General features: G+C 39.8%; 1 protein-coding gene across 8 annotated transcripts in view; it reads right to left on the bottom strand.

Moving 5' to 3' along the window:
- The window catches only part of TANC2 (tetratricopeptide repeat, ankyrin repeat and coiled-coil containing 2), a 281,996-nt gene that overhangs the window by 77,997 nt on the left and 181,339 nt on the right, over positions 1 to 22,660 (bottom strand). For all 8 annotated transcript variants that reach the window (XM_059669888.1, XM_059669889.1, XM_059669893.1 and 5 more), the window contains 2 exons: positions 7,978 to 8,259; positions 1,272 to 1,405 (listed from right to left, as the gene is read on the bottom strand). In XM_059669888.1, coding sequence (XP_059525871.1) covers positions 1,272 to 1,405; positions 7,978 to 8,259 — 416 coding nt within the window. The remainder of the gene's footprint in view (positions 1 to 1,271; positions 1,406 to 7,977; positions 8,260 to 22,660) is intronic.

Below are 22,660 nucleotides of genomic sequence, written 5' to 3'. Positions count from 1 at the left end.
CTCTTTTAATTTTAAATATTTCTTTGGCATTTCAAATATAAAATATTGATGCCTTTGCAGAATTCAGGAAGAAAATCATTCAACATCTTCATAAAATCTTCACTGTGGTCCAAAATAGGTTTATTAGACATTTCAAAATAGTTACATAGTATGTAAATGTACATACAATTCTGTCAAAAACATTTGGTACTTCCTACAAATTATCTATTGACATTATCTACAACTTTCCTTACATATAGAAATAGGAAACAAATCTGGGAATGTAGTTTTTTTCTTCAGTCTGTCATTGTATCAGTGTTCAGTGATGGATGTTAGATCACTCCCTACAGCTTTGAGGAAGTCATCAGGGACACCCATACTCAGTCACTATTATTCCAACTTCCTGGAAATGGTTCAGAATGAGTCCACACTCAATAAATCGGGCAGGTAAAACCTCTCTCCTTGGTGAATTCTTGTTTCTTACAATTACTTGTTGAAATTTCATTTTCAGTTATGTCTTTTGTATATTATCAATTTTTCCATCTCAAGTTTTTACGTTAAATCCCTAAACTTGTAGAGTTGGTATACAGGATTTTATTAGTTATTAAAACAATTCTATCCAAAATATATAGGATCTGACCAAAATCGTATTAATTTTTTAAAGACAGTAAGTGAATTTTAAATTACTTCTGTGAGGGAAGAAAGAAAAGGGGAGGTTTGTAGGTCATATAGACAAAAGAAAAGATTGGAGGTCAGTATAGCCTTGGGTATAAAAAGCTTTTGACTTAATACTGTACATAAGAAATGATAAAACTAAGCAGAATCCTCATTAAAGGCCCTAATCAAATGACTGAGTGGCAGCAAATTTTTCAGGCTTGTTTAAAAGTCAAAGGCCTTCACTCTCCAAAGATCATTTCCTACTTCAAATGAATAATCTGTGATGGAATTAAGCTAATCTCAAAGAAAAGGCACCTTTGAATATCTGGAATTAGGATATAAAAATTTAATTTACACAATAACTGGCATTTGTATCAGTTCAATTCTGAAGTTGATCATGTAACTTCTTTGAGTCTTAATTTCCTTACCTACCCATTGCTTTCCAACTCTAAAGTTCTGGTTCTGTAATAATAAAATATTTTTTCTAGGAACAGCAAAGAAAAATACACTTTTCTCCATGTTCTCATGGTATACCTGTACATATTTCTGTTCACTTTGCCTAGGGTTTCCCTACCTTAGCCCCCTTGATGTTAAAAGGGAACTAGCATGCCCACAAACTGGGAATCCTATTGTACCTGTGAGGCTAGTCTCCGCATAGCCTCCTCCTGCCGCCTGCGCATTTCTGGAGTTCCTGGGCAGCTTCCACTGGTAATGGATGAGTGGGCTGAAGGTGGTTGTGTGAGTGGCAGCTCTCTGTTGGCATCCACATCTGGATTAAAAAGATGAGATGTTTGCATCAGACAATCATAAAACTCTGAACTAAACAAAGACTGGTTAAATTTCATTTGTTGTATGATCCAGCAATTCTATTCCTAGGTATATACCCAAGAGAAATAAAAACAGATGTCCATGCAAAAACTTGTACACATATACTCATAACAGCTAAAAAGTGGAAACCACCTAAATGTCCACCAACTGATGAATGGTTAAAATGTGCTATATCCATACAATGGACTATTTCTTGACATAAAAACAAATGAGATACCGATCTATGCTACAATATGGATAGCCCTTGAAAATATTACACACAGAGAAGAAGCCAGTTACAAAAGGCTATATGTTGTATAATTCTATTTATATGAAATGCCCAGAAAACAGAGTCTATAGGGACAAAAAGTAAATTAGTGGTTACCGGGGGAGTGAAGGTAGGGAGTTAAGGGGAGACTGGAGATTGACTACTAAAGGGCATAGGATTTCTTTTGGGCTGGGGGGGAGGGGATGAAAATGTTCTAATATCCTATCTAATAAAAGAGAAACAAGATAATTAGCCATACATCCGCTACCCTTCCCATTGGCTAATCAGGGCGATATGCAAATTAACTGCCAGCCAAGATGGTGGCCGACAGCCAGGCAGCTTGAAGTGAACATGAGGCTTGCTTGCTTCAGTGACGGAGGACTCCAACATTCCCCACCTGCCTTGCTGGCCTCTGAGCTTACAGTTTGAAACATTGTTACAAAAATAGAAGCTAAACAAAACCCCAGAAACCAGCTTTCAGCTAGCTGGGATCTCAGAGCTGGAGTTGAAACAGTGTTTCCATTATAGAACCCAAACAAACCAGATACCTGCTTTCAGCAGCTGAGGCCTAAGAGCTGGAGCCAAGCCTCAGAGCTAAAGCTGGCCCAGAATTAAAAAAAAAAAAAAAAAAATAGGAGCAGTTGGGAGCTTCAGTCACCTGCCAGCCTGAAAACAGCCCTCAGCCCCTCACCCAGACTGGCCAGGCACCCCAGTGGGGACCCCCACCCTGAAGGGTGTGTGACCAGCTGCAAACAGCCATCATCCCCTCACCCAGGCTGGCCAGGCACCCCAGTGGGGACCCCCACCCTGATCCAGGACACCCTTCAGGGCAAACCAGCCAGCCCCCACTCGTGCACCAGGCCTCTATCCTATATAGTAAAAGGGTAATATGCCTCCCAGCACCAGGATCAGCGGAGCTGCGTGGCCTGCCGGCACCGGCATCAGCATGACAGGGGGCAGCACTCAAACCCCCTGATCGCTCTGCGGCTCTGTGTGTGACAGGGGGCAGGGCCACAACCTCCCTATCCGCCCTGCTCTGTTCGTGAGAGGGGAAGGTGCCCCAACCCCCTGATCAGCCCTGCTCTGTGTCTGACAGGGGGGAGCTCCCCAACCCCCTGATCGCCCTGCGGCTCTGTGTGTGACAGTGGAGGCGCCCCAACCCCCTGATTGGCCCTGCTCTGTGGGTGATAGAGGGCGACGCCCCAACCGCCCCCCACGGGCCCTGCTCTGTGTGTGACCGGGTAGAGCCATAACCTCCCCATCGGCCTTGCCATGAGTGTGACAGGTTGCGGCGCCCCAACCCCCTGATCCACCCTGCTCTGTGTGTGACAGGGGGCGATGCCCCAAGTCCCCATCGGCCCTACTCTGTGAGTGACAGGGGGGAGCTCCTCAACCCCCTGATCGGCCCTGCTCTGTGTGTGACAGGGGGGAGCTCCCCAACCCCCTGATGGGCCCTGCTCTGTGTATGACGGGGGGAGCTTCCCAACCCCCGATGGACCCTGCTCTGAGCGTGACAGGGTACAGAGCCCCAACCCCCTGATGGGCCCTGCTCTGTGCGTGACAGGGTACAGAGCCCCAACCCGCGATGGACCCTGCTCTGTGCCTTACAGGGTACGGAGCCCTAACCCCCTGATCGACCCTGCTCTGTGCGTGACAGGGTATGGAGCCCCAACCCCCCTGATGGGCCCTGCTCTGTGACTGACAGGGGGCAGCGCCCCAACCCCCTGATTGGCCCTGCTCTGTGCGTGACAGGGGGTGGCGCTGCAACCTCACCATCGACCCTGCCTTGAGTGTGACAGGGGGCAGTGCCCAAATTCCCCAATTGGCCCTACCCTGAGCGTGACTGAGGGTGGCATCGCAACCTCCCGATCCGCCCTGCTCTGTGCATGACAGGGGGCAGCACCCTAACCCCCAATCAGCCCTGCTCTGAGCCCGACCAGGGGCTGCACCTAGGGATTGGGCCTGCCCTCTGCCACCCGGGAGCAGGCCTAAGCCAGCAGGTCGTTATCTCCCGAGGGGTCCCTGACTCCAAGAGGGCATAGGCCGGGCTGAGGGACCCCCTTCCCCCCTGAGTGCACAAATTTTTGTGCACCGGGCCTCTAGTTAGATTATAATGACTGTTGTACAACTCTGTGACTATGACTAAAAAACCCTGAATTGAACAATTTAAATGGGTGAATTGTATGGTATGTGAATTATAACTTAATATAGCTGTTTTTTAACAATTCAATTTGTTCATTTAATTTAGAAAATGTCTTACCTACCACTAAAAAGTACAAAATATATTTATGAATGCAGATCATACTTTTAAAAATGGGTACCAAAGCCCTAACCGGTTTGGCTCAGTGGATAGTGTTGGCCTGCGGATGCAAGGGTCCCAGGTTCGATTCTGGTCAAGGGCATGTATCTTGGTTGCAGGCACATACCCAGTGGGGCATGTGAGGAGGCAGCTGAGCAATGTTTCTCTCTCATCAATGTTTCTAACTCTCTGTAAAAAATCAATAAAATCAATACACACACACACACACACACACACACATACACACACACACACATATATATATATACCAAAGTAGTTGACAATAAAAACAAATGAGATACCGATCTATGCTACAATATAGATAACCCTTGAAAACATCACACTTACTCAGAGAAGCCAGTTACAAAAGACCATATGTTGTATAATTCTATTTATATGAAATGCGCAGAATGAGTAGATGTTAATTGATGGTCAAAAGGTAAAGGAGGAGGAGTAAGGGAAGACAGTCCTCATTCAACTCCTTACCAGTGCAACTAACTGAGCTATTTTCCCTTCAACTGGTAGAGTAAATTCCCTGGTCACTAGACAGAGTTCTCAGCAATTGTAGGAGGGTAGCTGTGGGAGATGACAGTGAAAAAATGCTTGAAGAAAAGTGTCAGCTGAGGTCAAGCTCAGTGACTGTCACTGTATCATTTCTGCTGTTCATTCCCTCTCCTCACCACACTCCCATTTTTCTGGTATTTAATTTTGTGGGTAGTTACTGTATGAATAACTTCTGTTTTCTAGTTATTTCCTTTTAAATATGCCTTATTTTTTGTCTGTGTGTCTTTCCTTTCGGTTGGTATTCAGAGAGTAGTAGAAATTAAAGTTAACATGAAGCCAGTGTGCACAGCAGACTGGCAAAACAGACTTCTGAAATGAGCAGAGTAGGGAGGGTAGTGGTTACTTACTGAACAGCTGTTTGGGGGACTTGGCAGCTGTTGGCAAATGTCAAATCCAAATAACTAACACTGTGACTTTTAGTGATAGGAAAATATAGACTTGTATTAGAGCTTCCCTAACTACTGTATCGGGGATACTTGTAGTTAATACAATAATGCTGACTTACACAACAGGTCTATTTTCACAAAATGTTTTTGCTCTGTGTGTGTGTGTTGGAGGGGTGGGATGATGATGGTGGGGGGAGGGTGGTTGATGGGGGAGTCAGGTTTGGAAAGGGGTGTAGGTGGAAAGCAGGATGACAGGCTAGTGCCTGCCTTGACAGCTTTTCTGTACCTTCCCAGGGAAATGACAAGGAGGGGGCGGGCTGGGGGCTGAGTGTCTGTGGGGGAAGGCAGAGCCAGTACTGCAGTACTGCAGGCTAGACTGCTCAGTCTTCTACAGCAGTGCTGCTCAGTGCGGAGGAGGCAGGGGCCAGAAGAAAATGACAGATGATGCAGAGATGGGAGGTTGGACGTGGGGGTTCCAATAATTTTCCACTTGTTCTCATTACTACAACTACATCACTGGTAGCACTTACTGAGGATTAGGTGAGCCGGTGGGATTTCAAATAAACTTATCTAAGCTTAATGTAAATTAAACTGTAAAAAATTAAGCCAACTCTCTATATAGACATCATTCTTATTCTGCAACTGCCAGCAACATTTCAGTGCCAGCTTATACAGTAACAGATTAATGCTGAAAAACAGCGTGCACTTTATCAGTCACCTATTCTTGACTCTTCTTAAGGACTAGTGGTTCGGTTAAGATGGTTGAGGTAGAATGTAGCTTGGACATCAAATATTACAACAAAAATTATTTTTTTCAAGGCAACTGCTGGCTCTGGATAATTCTGATAAACACATAACCACATATTTTATCCTCCTTGACAGCTTTTCAAGGTTTGAAAGTTAACTATCAGGCCAAATCTATAGTTTCAACATATGGACATTTATCTTATGAATGAGAGGGTGGTTATTTTTAGAGTTTCTCTGGAGATAAAGGCAATGGATGTTGAGAATAACTTAATGAACCACTTTGAAAGAATCTCTACTTTCGGGAGCACAGGGGCTGTTTTTTTATTAACTCTTGCTCTCTCAGACATGGGGGGGTGTGGACTCCCAGATACCTTTGCTTTCTGAGAAAGCAGCTCTTCTTGCCTTTGGCATTTATCCTGTCATGCATGATTCTACCATTCTGTTATCTGAAACAGTGATAGAGGAGCCAGAGAGACGATTAGCTATCTGCTTTTCTGCCTGACACACTCAAATAGTTAACCTCTTGGCTTACTCAGATAAGAGGTAGTTTGGTGTGATACTTAAGCACACAAAGGAAAATACTGGAATAGGTGTGAAAAATTACTTTTAACCATGAATATATTCTTAGAATCAGAGAATTTTAGCAAAGGAACAAATCTTAAAGATCACCTAGTCCCACTTTCTCATTTACAAATGAGAAAACTGAGGTTAAATGAATTAAAATAAAATTCTCAAGGTTATGAAATATAGTCAATTTGAGTGTTGGGACTCAAACTTTGCGCTCTTGATTCCCACATGACCTATGCCAATCGACCTCAGAAAGTTTCATGTAGAAACTAAGCATGACATTACTCTTAAGAAAATATTCTTTCGTACAAATTCTTATCATACCCTGGTAAACGGACTCTTGACTCAAACAGTTTTCTTTCTAGGTACTAGTTGTTCTTCTACATGTTAGATATCCATAAATTTACCTATGGCAATCTGCCTACTTAATGACATGAGAGTACTAATTAATTTCAACAGGAAGCCAAGATGTTTGGAGGGCGTTCAGTGAATTCCTGTTGAGTTTCAGCACTGTGCTAGACTCTGTAACGACTATAATCTCAGACAAACCATTTCTAGTGATTGCTGTTTTGAAAATTTGTGGTGAACTAGACGGAGCTACATTAGCAGACCAATAGTTTCTTTGCATTTTTTCTCTTTTATAATTAACAGAAACCAGGTAGACTATACATGCAGTACGTATAGGAAGAATATTTCCTTTTATCTCCTTTACTGAAGTGAGTGAACTCTACCAAAAAGGAGAGCAAAATGGGTAAGAGAATGGCCTCTGAAACCAGACTGCTTAGTGTTAAATTCTAGTTTCACCATTTATTGGCTATGAAACCTGGGAGGTTTGTTTAGCCTCTCTGAGCCTCAAATCACTTATATATGAAATGAAGACAACAGGACCAATCTCACTGAGTTGATAGGATTGGATGAATTAAAACTTACTAAGCTGTCGAGCAGTACCTGGCATTAGTGACCATGTGAGTATTCTAAAAATAAGTAAACAAGATCTCGGTGGTGATCATCCCAAGCTGTGCTATGCCTGGGGTGAAAGAAGTATGGATATATATGAGATCTTAGCATCTTCTCACAAGGAAGCAGGAGAAACCCTTCAAGGGCACAATGACGTTCAAGCCCAGGCAGTGCAATACTGACATCAATAGCAAGGAAATGAAGGCCATGAACAGATTGTGCTGGCATGTAACAAGGAGACCTGGGCACAGGCTGAGCAAACCTGACAGTGATGGATGCAAACAGCTCTTACAGGCAATTGCTGTAGTCATTCTCCAAAGGACAGACTAGCCAGTAGGGAAGAATCATACATTTTTCTGAAAGTTTTTTCCCCTCCCCAGTCACACTGAGGTGACTGTTGGATATGTGGGTTAAATGTAAGCAGAGTATTATATTCTTTCCCTCAACTCTGAATTAATGGTCCTCACATACAAATCAGGATTTTCAGATCTATAATAATAAAAGCATAATATGCTAATTAGACTGGACATCCTTCTGGACAAAGCCAGGGCTGCAAGGTGAGCCCAGGTCCCGGGTGCCAGAGGGAAGCTGGTGCCGGCAGCCAGGGGAAGGAAGGCCTACTCCTGTATGAAATTTCATGCATTGGGCCTCTAGTCAGAAAATAAAAGGATATGAGACAATATAAATATGTTAGAAAAAAATTTCAAAGCAATGAAGCAGAGAGTTCTTTAAAAAGGAATACTTACGCTTGGGGGAGGCGTGTGGGCTGTCTGAGGCAATCTGTCTCATCCGTGTTCCATGGCAGCTGAGGGCCACAAGTCTGGAGATGATGGCGGTTTTGCCGAACCCAATGTTTCCCACAATCACTACTCCTTGGTTCACGTTGGCATTTGAACTTTGAAGTTGAGCATCTATTTCATGGAAAACCCAGTCCCGGCCAACAAACACTGACTCTGTAGTGATGCTGGGCACTTCAAAGAGCAGAGGCTTCAGGGAGATATCTGGGGGTCTATAAGGTGCAAAGCGAACTAGAAGGAACAATAAGAAAACAGAACTTAGGCCAAACCATCAGCACTGAGAGAAATAAAGACAAAAAACATCAACTTAGAGTTACAGTATGATGGTATTCTGGCTTATTCAGAAAATAATAAAACTCTGATTTTGGTTCTATGCAGATAAGCAATGACAGGTGAGCTAGAGCCATTTGATACTCTAGTTGGCAGAACACAAACACTGTCTAAACAGTAATGATTTATGGGACAGTCAGAAAGTCAGGGTAATATTAAAAACTATTAAACAATGGGGATGGCCTGGGCGTAGCAATCAGGATAGATGCACAAGTAGTAAAGAATTAGGGTCCTGAAGGCCTCCTTGTATGCCTGGGGATAACCCTGTAATTGTCGGATTGTGGGGAGATGCAGAGTTGGGAGTTCCTGGGCGAGAGATCAGACTATGGCGGGTCTTTACTAATCCGCAAGGGCATATTTCAATATTTAACAACCAATACGGCCATACCAGTATATACCAGTCCTGTGGAAAAGCAAGGCAAAGTTTTTTTTAAAAAAATACCAATGAAAACAGAAATTCCTTTAAGTTCATAATTTTATATATATATATATATACATATATTAAAGGAAGCAAAGCCTCTAAAAGCTGATGGTTTAAAAGGTCTTAAGCAGACAAGGAAGTAGAAACCAAACTTTCACCTAATGTCTTTGCACTTGTACTAACTGTATTCATGCCAATTAAAAAAGAAGATTTTTGACTTATATACACCTGTCTTGGGGATGAATCTTTATTGCTTTTCTGCGTTTATGTAGTTGTGGGATGTGCTAAGGGCCAAGTAGGAGTTCTACTTTCAATAGTTCTCTAAAAGTATAATAGATGTGACTTGGTTTTAGAGATCAACCTTCTAATTGTACTGATGGAAAAAAGGAGCCCTGCCTGACCTCTCTTATCTGAGTTAAATGCCTTCCCCCATAACTATTCTGAGAGTAGCTCTAAGATGTATCATTTTATCTGTTTGTATCTTTTTTAAAAAATATATTTTATTGATTTTTTACAGAGAGGAAGGGAGAGAGATAGAGAGTTAGAAACATCGATGGGAGAGAAACATCTATCAGCCACCTCCTGCACATCTCCCACTGGGGATGTGCCCGCAATCCAGGTACATGCCCTTGACCGGAATTGAACCTGGGACCCCTCAGTCCGCAGGCCAACGCTCTATCCACTGAGCCAAACCGGTTTCGGCTGTTTGTATCTTTAACTTAGCACAGTGCTTTAAAACACAGTAGGTGTTCAATAAATACATACTGAAAGAATCAATTAAAAATAAGGTATGACACTCTAAACCAGGGGTGGGCAAACTTTTTGACTCGAGGGCCACAATGGGTTCTTAAACTGGACCGGAGGGCCGGAACAAAAGCATGGATGGAGTGTTTGTGTGAACTAATATAAATTCAAAGTAAACATCTATATATATTAAAACCTAAGTGACCATTACAACCGGTCAACCGAACGGCTGGTCGACCAGTTGCTATGACGCCCACTGACCACCAGGGGGTAGGTGCTCAACACAGGAGCTGCCCCCTGGTGGTCAGTGCACTCCCACGGCCAACCTCCCATGGTCCCTATCCCCGGCCGGCTGGCCCCGACCAGGACCAATCGCTGGCCAGCCCGAGGAACCCCACCCGTGCACGAATTCGTGCACTGGGCCTCTAGTCATTACATAAAAGGGTACGGTCTTTTTTTTTTTTTTAGTTTTATTCATTTCAAACGGGCGGCCCGCGGGCCGTAGTTTGCCCACGGCTGCTCTAAACCCATTTTGTATTTTTTTAAAGTAAGGGCCAGGAGGTGGGAATGAGAACAGGAGAAAAGGAAATCATAAAGGTGGAAATGAGATCTATGTATACTGCTTTTATAATTCTAGAACATACCTAAACCACTTATACATCATAAAATGAGATCTAGAGATGGCAGCTTACTTAAGAAAAATACGTAAGCATGCATATATGTACACTCTCATTTAAAACTGTCTGAAATCCATTAGAAAGATAACAACATTTTATAAAAGGATAACAATTCCAAAAGTAGTGCAAATAATTAAAAATATAAAGCCAAACTCTAATAATAGAAGCAAATAGTTTCCTATATCAGTTTAAAGTGTCCTCAAATTTCACTTAAAAAATAAAAGGCTGTGGAGATACAGCTACATGGTCACTTATAATTTCCTAATTCACATCTCTTTGCCAAAACTTACCCTTTTAAAATCCATAACTATAATCAGAGCTCAGTGAAAATTAGATTATAACTTCCTAAAAATATTCTTTTAAATTCTAGTGTCTTATAGCTAATAGATTCTATTTTACTTTTCGTAAGCATTATTGTATGAGCTATAATTCACATACCATAAAATTCACCCTTTTAAAATATACAATTTAGTGGTTTTTAGTATATTCCAGGCCCTGGCAATCAGAGACTTTCTCTCTTTACAGACTTGCTTATTCTGGACATTACACACAAAAGTTATCATATAATATGTGGCATTTTGCGTCTGGCTTCCTTCACCTATCATAATATTTTTGAGGTTCATTTTTGTTATAGCATATATTGGTACTTCATTCATTTTTACTGCCAAATAATATTCTATTGTATGCCTATATCACATTTTTTTAAATCCATTTATCAGCTGAAGAACATCTGGGTTGTTTCCACTTTTTAACTATTATGAATCATGCTGCTATGAACACTCGTGTACAAGTTTTTGTGTACATATGTTTTTAATTCTGTTGGGCATATATCTAGAAATGGTATTGCTGGGTCATATGAAAACTCTATATTTAACTTTTTTTTACATATAAAATATATTTTGATTTTTTTATAGAGAAGAAGGAGCGGGATAGAGCGTTAGAAACATCCATGAGAGAGAAACATGGATTCAGCTGCCTCCTGCACACTCCCTACTGGGGATTTGCCCACAACCAAGGTACATGCCCTTGACCAGGATCGAACCTGGGACCCTTCAGTCCGCAGGCTGACACTCTATCCACTGAGCCAAACCTTAGGTTAGGGCTATATTTAACTTTTTGAGAAACTGCCAAACTGTTGTATTTTATTTTTTGCTATTTTTTACAGAATACATATTCACTATAGAAAATTTAGGAATATTAAACAAATAATGCCCTAGCTCAGCGGTCGCCAACCGGTGGTCCGTGGACCACTGGTAGTAGGTGAGGTCTGAAAGGTTGGCGACCGTCCCCCTAGCTAGTTTGGCTCAGTGGATAGAGTGTCAGCCTGTGGACTGAAGGGTTCCGGGTTTGATTCCAGTTCCCGGGTTGTGGGCTCAATCCCTAGTAGGGGGTGTGCAGGAGGCAGCCGATAAATAATTCTCTCTCATCATTGATGTTTCTATCTCTCTCGCCATCTCCCTTCCTCTCTGAAATCAATAAAAAAAGCCAACCAACAACAACAACAAAATAATAGTGTTCCCTCTAGCCAGAGAGAAATACTATTCATATACTATATATTCTGAGTTTTATCTGTACCATATATACTTATTTTACAAACAAAAAATGGGATCATATGATAAAAACTGTTTCATAATTTGCCTTTATCACTTAGCAATTCCAGAGTTCTGAAAAAGTTGATTCTGTCAGACGTGCTAGCTTCATGGTTGCTTCAGTGGAGGGACTGATTATTGCAGTGCCTTACTTCACCATTTTCCATGATGTCACTTGATAGCAGGGGCTGCTAAACCCTCATGGGGTTTCCTGGGTATCTGAGTGCCCTTGCTGGGCAGACACTGAGACAAACATGTGAGCTCTGGCTGAACAGTCACAGGACTCCCGGCAAGGAAGGAGAAAACAGAACATCAGTTGGCTTGAGATGAGTCTAATTATGCCTAGGGAGACTAAGCTCACACAGAACTTAGGGAACACAGAACTGGTTTCAGAACCAGAATTAAAACCTAATTCTGACACTGAAATTCAGGCTTTTCCCTATTATATTATGTTGCAACTGCTCTATAGTATGTAACTATTAAATCTTAAAGTGACATGAGTTCTCCAACTGATGACCAGAATTGATAGGCTTAGCTGACATGTTAAACTCTCTTCTTTATCCTTCACGTCTCCTGTGCTTCCCTTTAGGAATTGCATGCTTCATAAGAGATGACCTTTTCAGAGAGAGAAGAGCTACCCAGAGACACTCAGTTGCTTTCTAAACTAACTTATCTGTTCAGGTCTAAGATTACTTTATACGGTGCATCAAAACGGACTTTCATGGCCCGGCCTGAGGACTGACCCATGCACCAAGAGGTCATCAGTTTGATTCCCTGTGGGCTCGATCCCCAGTAGAGGGTGTATAGGAAGCAGCTGATCAATGTTCTGACATCAATGTTTCTCTCTCCTTCTCCCTTCCTCTCTGTTTAAAACCAACAAAAACATATTTTTTAAAAGGGACTTTCATTAATATGACTAATGTGAATTTATAATATTGAATAATTATAGACTCAATTTAATTGCTTAAATTTTTTGGAAAAATTCGATTAACTTGTTCTCATGTTAACATAATCGCTCATCATATTTTATTCTACTGAGAAAGAAAGCTTTGACATTTAAAAGTTATTTTAAAATTTTTCTAAAAATGTAATCAATTCACAGAAACCTCAAAGGAAGAACAGACAAAATTAGCCCAGTACCATATGGTAAAACAACTGTAGATACCAAGAACAGCCTAGAAATGATTTCTGTACCTCTGAAACTGAGGCTTTTGTCAGATCAGTATATTAAAAGAAAGCCATACTTCTTATATACCAAGAGTAAAGTCAGGGCATATGAATAAGAAAGCATTTTGGTCTGTATTGTAGGACATGTAAGTAATGAATATTCACTGTGGAGTTCATATTCCTAAATATATGTTTCTTTGCTTGGGATATCAACTAGTTTTCAAGAGATTTTCTAAGGCAGAAACCACTGAAATAATCCAGTAAGAAATTACCACAGCAACTATAGCTGAGCTAAGGGAAAAAGATGAGCTGATCCATACCATTTAGTAACAGATGTGGCTTTCTTACCCTTGGAATTCAAGAAGTGGCAGTCCCGGAGAAGACAGACCATCCCATCCTTCTCAAAACATGCCAATAAGGTATACTGCAATTTACTTTGAATTGTAAAAAATAATGGGTGGATAAAGAAAGGGACAGATGGATAGATATGTGACAAAATAATATAGCAAAATGTTAATGATATGATCAAGGTGGTAGGTATATGGGTGTTTATTGTAGAATTCTTTCATTATTTTACATCCAAAAATTTTCTAATAAAATGTTGAAGGAAAAAATACAAAAAGGAAAAACATTACAATAGGGCACAAAAATCAGACAAGCTTTGGATAGCTGTTTTTAAAAGGGATTTAATAACCACTCTAGACTCAGATAAGTGTATGCATCTCTTCAGTGCAAATTAGGCTCACAGCAGACAAATAAATTCTCTCTAGGAAACAGACTCTGTGAGACTTCAATAAGTATAATTACATATCTAGGCTTATAGCGAAAACTGACCTTTATTAACTAAGGCGAAGAGTAAACATTTAAAAAACAAACAAAAGTGCATTAAGGCTAACAGATCCACTAGCCCAAATGCAAATATAAACAGCTGCAGCAAGAAGAGAAGGGAAAGGGGAAGTGGGGCAAAAGAACTCTAACTGGATTTAGACTGAAGCATATTTACTCATGGAAAACAACTATGAATCATCATAAAAGAAGTCAGTCACAGGACTGGCAGGAGAAAGGGTAGTGTGTAACACAGCCAAGGTCTGGTGCAAACAGGAGCAGAGTTGTATTTCCTCACATTCTCTCATAATGACTGTAAAGTCTAGCCTGGAAGCACCTCTGTTCCTCAGAACAAAAGATAACTTTTTAGGGTTCATGCCATGCATGCTATTCTCTACACAGAGGAGAGGAAAAACACGTGCTTCAGACAAAACCTGGTATCACATTAGCACCAAACATAAGTAAAAAGACATGCTTCCCACCCCCCGCCCCTTAAGAAATACTTAAACCACGGAATGGGCTCATTGTCCACTGAATTTCCAGAAAGCTCACTCTCCCATTATAGGAGTCAAATCTCTTTAGGGTCTGCTGTTTATTCGTGGTGCTCTTGAACAGGACTATAGTAGGCAGCTCTTCCTACCTCCAGAAATGAGTTTTTGAAGAATGTCCTAAAGGACAACCTAAAGATAATAGTCTGAGATATGTTCATTCCAGATAACTTCTCTCTCTCTGTGTGTTTTTTTTTTTAAAGATTAAATAAAGCAGAATCACTTTTTGGGTCAGCAGTAAAGTGGGTAAAACTGTGGACTCAGAGCCAGATGCCTCAGTTTGCATCTTGTCTCTGTTACTCACTAGCTGTGTGACCTTAGGATGGTTACTTAGGTTCTCAATATCTCAGTTTTCCTCATTTTAAAATCAGGGATAACAATGATTCTGTGAGGATTACATAAATTAATGCACGTAATAGACCTAGGACAGTGCCTGGCTGTTAAGTGCTATCACTATTCATATTATCAAGCCAAAAAAGATATCTAGTGTAACCATAATCACCCCCCTCCAACACACACTTAAAATAAAAATATTGAGAACATACATAGCCCTCTTCCCTTTGAGGCTTCTAACTTATCTCCTTTCACTACCCAACATTTTGAAAGAGCCATGCTTGCTATCTTCACGTACACAACAATAACTCATTCTAGCCTGGCCTCCTTCAATTTCACTCTTCAGAAATTCTTTTGGTTAAAGTCATTAAAGACTTTCTAACTGTTAATTCCAATAACTTATTTTCAGCCTTCATGCTTCTAATTCATTCCTCAGTATTTAACAGTTTTAACTAAGCCCCATTTTTTTTGAAATACATTCCCTTCTTGGGCTTAAGATGATACTTTTTTCTAGTTCTCCTGATGTATCTTTTAACGATTCCTCCTCTTCTGCACATCCCTAAAATATTGTCATTCCTAGGTTAATTCATATAAACAGCCAGCAAATATATGTATCTGACACGATCATGTTAACCCCAACACTTCTATTCTCATATCTCATCAACTTACCCTACCACAATTACCCAACCTATTAAGTCCTTATTAACTAGTACAGTTCTTATCATATAGTATGTATATTCAGTAACATTTAGTAAGTGAAATCATGAATGAAAATAGTGAATATTGATTTTCCATTCTCAAAGAAATATAGATAGACTTGGTTTTATTAGAACAGGATGGTTAGGGGAAGGCAGTTATAGGATGCAAACCCAGGTCTTTGAAAATCACTGCTCTGTATTAAGATAATAAAAGGAAATAGCTCATTTGCCACTTTTCAGGGATACACTCTTGTTTAAAGGCTACTGTCATAAACATTAAATAACAAGACAGTTGGGGAAGAAAAACTATTATTTTCCCAGCTTTGTGTATAACATAAGCAAGGTCTGGATGCTGGCCAAGGTACTGACAAAGAATAGCATTCTCACAGGAAGCTGGGGGAAAAGAAGAAATGTGCCTTAGAGTTAGTGTCCAGAGGGGACAGGATAAATTTTTTTAAAGACTAATTTTCTTTCTTTTTTTAAAGAAAAGTTACACAGATTCATTTGGGTAACTAAGGTCTTACTAATGTGAGATTTACTGTTGTGCATTTACTTTTTCATTATTATAGGTACAGTAGGTATTTTAGCTCACAGAGTACACAATTTAACTACCAAGAAAGTCGTTTTCTAATGAGAGATGGATTTATGCTCTGGTCCACCTGATCTATTAATTTTCTTTTTAAAAATTTGACATGAATTTTCACTTCTGGCCAAGATGGAATAACAAGGACCAGATTTACCCTTCCACTTAAAACAACCCCCAAACAAACAAGTACACCTCTAGACAAAAAATATAAAATAAAGGTTTTCAAGACACTAGACACAGGCAATGAAAAATAGTCTCCTCTGAGAAAAGAAAAACAAATAAGACAAACCATATGCCACTTATAGCCTTGAGAAAATTTCCAGGCCATGACGGGGGAGGGAGACCTAGGTAGGTTCTGGCTGACTCCCCTAGTCGAGGAGATGAAGCTGAGAACCCAGGCAGACCAAGGTAGCAACTGTTAAGAGGACAGAGTACTGGGAAGGAGAGATCTGCACAGAAATAATCCTGAAGATTTGTGGAGCATAACCCTTGAGTAATCAACAAAGTACTGATGTGTATAAGAAAACCACCCAAGACAAGGTAAAGACCTATCCAAGAGGATTAGAGAGAAGAGTGCTCACCTAGGGCTTACATAGGGCCAGGAACTGCTTACATAGAGCCAGGAACAGTGCCTCTTCCTACTGTCAGAATGAAAAAATTCACAATATACAGGACAGTGGGTAGGATATCGAGAAAGGTCTTGTCTCAGTAATCCTATATAATAAAAGGCTAATATGTAAATTGTCCCCTCGGGAGTTCGACTGCCTGGGGGTTTGACCGCTCGCTATGATGTAAGCTGACCACTAGGGGACGGCACAGAACGAAGGAAGGCCCCGGCTGGTGGCTGGCAGCTGGGGGAAGGAAGGCCTCAATCGGCCCTGATCACCAGCCAGGCCAAGGGACCCTACCTGTGCAAGAATTTCGTGCACTGGGCCTCTAGTACAGACTAATGAGACCTGTAATAAATATTGTTCCAGTTCTATTCAACAAATCTTAAATGTAAGACCCAAAAGTAATCATACTGTTTCCAAATAACTTAATATTCCAGACAGAAATTAAAGAATATTTATAGAAATACAAAAACATCCAACACCCAATGAGTTTGAATTCACAATGTCAGGCATCCAAATAAAGATTATTGGACATGCAAAAAAGCAGGAAAATATCAACCACAATTAGCAGAAAGATCAATCAATTGAAACTGACCCAGAATTGACAGAGATATTAGAATTAGCAGAGAAAGGTATTAAAACAGTGACAATATTCTACAGGTTCAAAAGTAGGAACATGCGAGATAAAAAAGATCCAAATTTAACTTCTAGAGAAAAAAGATACAACAAAAGAAATGAAAAACACACTAGATAAGAATAGTGACATTACAGAAAATGAGTGACCTTGAAGAGATAGATGTAAAAACTATCCCAAATTAAACATACGGAGAAAAAAGAATCCTCTGAAATAAAAAGAGCATCAGTGACTGAGACAATTCCAAGTGGCCAAATATAGGTGTAATTGAAGTTACTGAAGGGGTAGGGAAGGGGAAACAGAAAATATATTTAAAGAAATAATGGATGGCTATGACATTTCCAAATTTGATGAAAACTATAAACTCACTGATCCAAAAAGCTCAATGAGCCTCAAGTGCAAGATATATGAAGAAAATGACACCAAGGCACATTATAATTACCTGGTAAGTTGTTCAAAACAAGTGATGAAGAGAAGATCTTAAAAGCACTCAGAGAATAAAAAGACACATTAAGTACAGAGGAACAAAAATAATGACAGCAGATTTCTAAGAAACAATGCAAATGAGAAAGCAGATCTGCAACTTTAAATTATAAAAAGAAAAACCTGTCAACCTAGAATTCTATACTCAGTGAAAATGTCTTTCAAAAATAGTGATGGCCCAAGCCAGTTTGGCTCAGTGGATAGAGCATCGGCCTGGACTGAAGGGTCCCAGGTTTGATTCCTGTCAGGGGCCACATGCCTGGGTTGTGGGCTCAATCCCCAGTAGGGGGTGTGCAGGAAACAGCCAATCAATGATTCTCTCTCATCATTGATGTTTCTATCTCTCTCCCTCTCCCTTCCTCTCTGAAATAAAAACATATTAAAAAAAACAGTGATGAATTTTTTCAGCTTTTATATGTCTGACAAAGTCTTTATCACCAGTAGATCCACAATACAAGTTATGTTAAAAGAAGTCTGTCAGGTAGAAGAAAAATTATACCAGATAGAAACATGGATTAACACAGAGAAATGAACTGCATCAGAAATGGTAACTAAATGGGTTAATATATAATATTTTTCCTTATTTTTAAAAACTCTTAAATAGATAACTGTCTTTTATATGGTGGAACTTATAACATTTATACAAGTAAAATGTCTAACAACAATAACATAAAGGCTGGGAGGAGAGAAATAAAAATAGATTATTGTGCAGAAAACAATTCACATAACTGGTTTTAGGCTGCTACCATTAGAGAGCCTGTTTGTGAGGCTGGCTCTTACCTGAAATCTCAGAGTATGAATTTCAAGAAGATTCCTACCATTGCCCAGAACTAATAAGAGTAAATTGCTATGCCTAAATTGTTTGTACAAACAATATAGTTTGTACTGAACATCTGCATTTTTTTCTGGGAATCTGGAATTTTGGTATGTTTTAGGCAAGACGGTCTATAGACCAGACCCCAGCAAATCCTGGGCACTGAATCCCTAATGAGCTTTCCTGGCAGACAACCTTTCACATGTATTATCACAGTTGTTGCTAAAGGAATTAAGTGCATACCATGTGACTTCATTGAGAGAGGATACTTGGAGGCTGTGTCTGGTTTCCTCTGGACTATGTCCCATGTGCCTTTTCCCTTTGCTGATTTAGTTTTGTATCCTTTCACTGTAATAAGGCATAGCTATGGAAATGACTATATGTTGAGTACTGTGAGTTCTCCTAATGAATCATTAAACCTAGGGGACACCCCTAACACAAGTATTATAAAAGCCTTATGCTCTACATGAAATGGTGTAATATAACTTGAAGGGTATACTATAATAAATTAAATCTATATACTAAAAATAATAAAGCAACCGCATACTAAAACCAAACAATATGAAGAGTATAGCTAATTAACTAAAAAAAAAAATACAGACTCATAAAAATACTCAGTTCAAAAAATGGGATGAAAAAGGGAAATGCAAGAAAATAAAGAACAGATGGAAAAAAAGGAAAGCAAATATCAAAATGAAAGATTGAAAACTGCCCAAGTAAAAATATTAGCTTTTCTTAAGTATCAATAGGGTTCATTTTATAGCTAATAGCCTTGGGTGGTTTGGCTTAGTGGATAGAGCATTGGCCTGTGGACTGAAGGGTCCCAGGTTCGATTCCAGTCAAGGGCACATGCCTGGGTTACAGGCTCGATCCCAAGTAGGGGGCATGCAGGAGGCAGCTGATCAATGGTTTTCTCTCATCCTTGATATTTCTCTCTCTCTCTCCCTCTCTGAAATCAATAAAAATATGTTAAAAAAATAAAGCTAATAACAAACCATAACCTGTCTTTTCCAAAACTACATTTTTATTTTTCTAGGTTCTGTACTAGACAAGGATGATAGCAATGATAACTATAAGACAGAGAAATGACATTATCTGAGCTGCATTTCAGAAAGATTAATTTGGCAGCCAGACATTAGTTTGATTAAAATATGGAAAGATCAGAGTAGGGAGACAAGTTAATTAGCTGTATTAAGGATGGATAATAGGGCCCGGCTGGTGTGGCTCGGCGGTTGAGCATTGACCCATGAATCAAGAGGTCACTAGTTTGATTCCAGGTCAGGGCACATGCCCGGTTGCAGGCTTGATCCTCAGTAAGGGGCACGCAAGAGGCAGCCAATCAATGATGTTCCTCTCTCATTGATGTTTCTATCTCTCCATCCCTCTCCCTTCCTCTAAAAACCAATAAAAACATTAAACAAAAAAAAGAATGGATAACAGGGAAGAATGTGAGAAAATCAGGCAACATAAAAGCCTAGTCAGTGACCCTAACTTAACTCTGGTGCTGTGTCACATATAGAAATTTTTTGATATTTGCAACCGTAGTAAAACAAAGACTTATATTTTTGATATTTATTTTATATATTTAAATGCCATTTAACAAAGAAAAATCAACCAAAAAAATGAGTTCGCGTGTCACCTCTGACACGCGTGTCACAGGTTTGCCATCACTGGCCTAGATATAGGAGATAATGAAGATGGTGATTCAAAGCTGAATCCAGGACTTAAAGTCTGAATGAGAAGAAAATTGGGGTACTATTAATAGAAATAAGAAAGTAGGAGTTGTTTTGGGCTAATGAATCACTGTGGTGGCCTCTCTGATCATAGCCCCTGATGAAAGGCAGCCATCTTGGAATCAGTGTTTATATGCAACTCTGTTTCCTATCCCTTTTTGTATTATACTAGAGGCCCGATGCATGAAATTCATGCAAGGGCCTCTGCTGCGGCCCCCACCCGCTGCTGCCGCGGCCAGGGGGCTTCTACCACCTCTGCCTCAGACCCCACGCGCTGTGGCTTTGTCCAGAAGGAAGGACGTCTGGTTTTATTAGCATATTACACTTTTATTATTATTATTTTTTAAAAAATATATTCTATTGATTTTTTTACAGAGAGGAAGGGAGAAGGAGAGAAATAGAGAGTTAGAAACATCGATGAGAGAGAAACATCGATTCAGCTGCCTTCTGCACACCTCCCACTGGGGATGTGCCTGCAACCAAGGTACATGCCCTTGACCAGAATTGAACCTGGGACCCTTCAGTCCACAGGCTGATGCTCTATCCACTGAGCCAAACCGGTCAGGGCACACTTTTATTATTATAGACTAGAGGCCTGGTGCACAAAATTCGTGCAAGGGGGAAAAGGGGTCCCTCAGCCCGGCCTTCAGCCTCTTGCAATCTGGGACCCCTTGGGGGATGTCTGACTGCCAGGATAGGGCCTAAACCGGCAGTTGGACATCCCTCTTACAATCCGGGACCACTGGCTCCTAACCACTTGCCTGCCTGCCTGATCACCCCTAACTGCTTGCCTGACTGCCTGATTGCCCCTAACTGCCTCTGCCTCGGCCCCCGCTGCTGCGGCTTTGTTTGGAAGGACATCCAGAATGACGTCTGGAAGGTCGTTTGGCTGTCCAGTCTAGTTAGCATATTACGCTTTTATTATTATAGATTGTCTATGACATAGTATTGTATGGTGTTTATGAGCACAGGCTTGGGTGTTTGTCAAATAAATGAATCTGGGCACTGCCAATTACTACACATGTAACCTTAAGCAAGTTATTAACCTCCCTAAGCCTCAGTTCCCTTATTACCGCTACTTACATCAAAGAGTTGTGAGGATTAAATAAGAACATGTTTAAAGCTCTTAGCACTATGTCTATAAAGAACAAGCACTCCAAAAAATCTAAGTTATCACTTTTATATATGTTTAAAGTGTCTCATCCTCAACATTTGTCTTAGTGTTTTAAGAAGTCCACTGCATTCTATTAATGTGGGGCTTATTTTACTCTGGAAAATAATACTTTCAGTCTTTGAATAACGTGCATATTGAATTTCAGTTTTTGACAGTGGTTTTCTAGGACTTTTTTTTTTAGAACAATGTGGAGTCATTGCTGAATGGAATTTTCAACAAGGGAACAAAAATATTTGAAAAACAATAAAAGAAATAGGGAAAATTCAATTTTCCCAAATATTGCCACTTTTTACATTTCCTCACATTTAATACCACAAAATATAGGGGAAATATAAAAAAGTAAAGCTTTTAAAATGTGAAACATTTAATAATTATATAACTATGTCAACATAATTTTGTGCTATTACATTATTGGTCTTGAAGGTGAGACATAAGATTTATTTTTATTGGGCCAACAAAACTGATTAATTACTTAAAATTTAAGATTAAAAGTTTTTAAGTGATGAACTAGCTATGGTTCTACAAAGGACATTCTGCAGTTCTGTATCTTACTAGTATCTGGGGACGTGATCCCATTGAAAAAAGTGTTTTTATGTACTATAAAATGGGAAAGCTTAGATCATCGTACTGAAACAAAAAGTGTTTTGCAAAATGTTACCTAAGTAAATTTAGTAACATTAAGGCACTTTAATAAGATTTGGTTACTTTTGGAGAAAATAATGATAGAAAGATTAACTGGGAAAAGGATTCTTGAAATCTAATTTAGATCAAAACATCAAAATGGCTTAATGGTTACTTATTTTTTTTTTATTGCACTTAAGTTATTTAAAATATTTTCAGTGATTTATTCTTACAGAAGCAAATAAGACTGGCTTATATACAAACCAAATCTGGAGCTACTTTAACAAGTAGTGATCAGCTTAAAAAAAAAATCATAGCCAGACTACTCCAAAAAGTATAAATTAGTTTCTAGAAGACATTCAAAGGCATCCAGTTTGAGTACCATATTTTCAAATTTTAAAGTGCTCTGCAAAAGAGTTCACATACTAGTAAAGCTTACAATCTATCCATCTAATATTTATATATAGGCAATTATGTGCAAGCAACCTTATCTCTGGATTTTGAATTTACCTAAAAAGAAAGAAATTTAATCTTGTAAAAATAAAACAATGAACAATGAGACAGAAAACACTGATGGAAATATTCTCTTGTAAATGTGAGAGCCAGTCAGGCAATGATCAAGATGACTAAGCAACCCGAAGGAT

The sequence above is a fragment of the Myotis daubentonii genome, chromosome 16 (assembly GCF_963259705.1).
Source record: "Myotis daubentonii chromosome 16, mMyoDau2.1, whole genome shotgun sequence".
NCBI classification, from domain to species: Eukaryota; Metazoa; Chordata; class Mammalia; order Chiroptera; family Vespertilionidae; genus Myotis; species Myotis daubentonii.
Note: the sequence above shows the minus strand (reverse complement) of the source record. Positions and strands in the feature narration are given on the sequence as shown.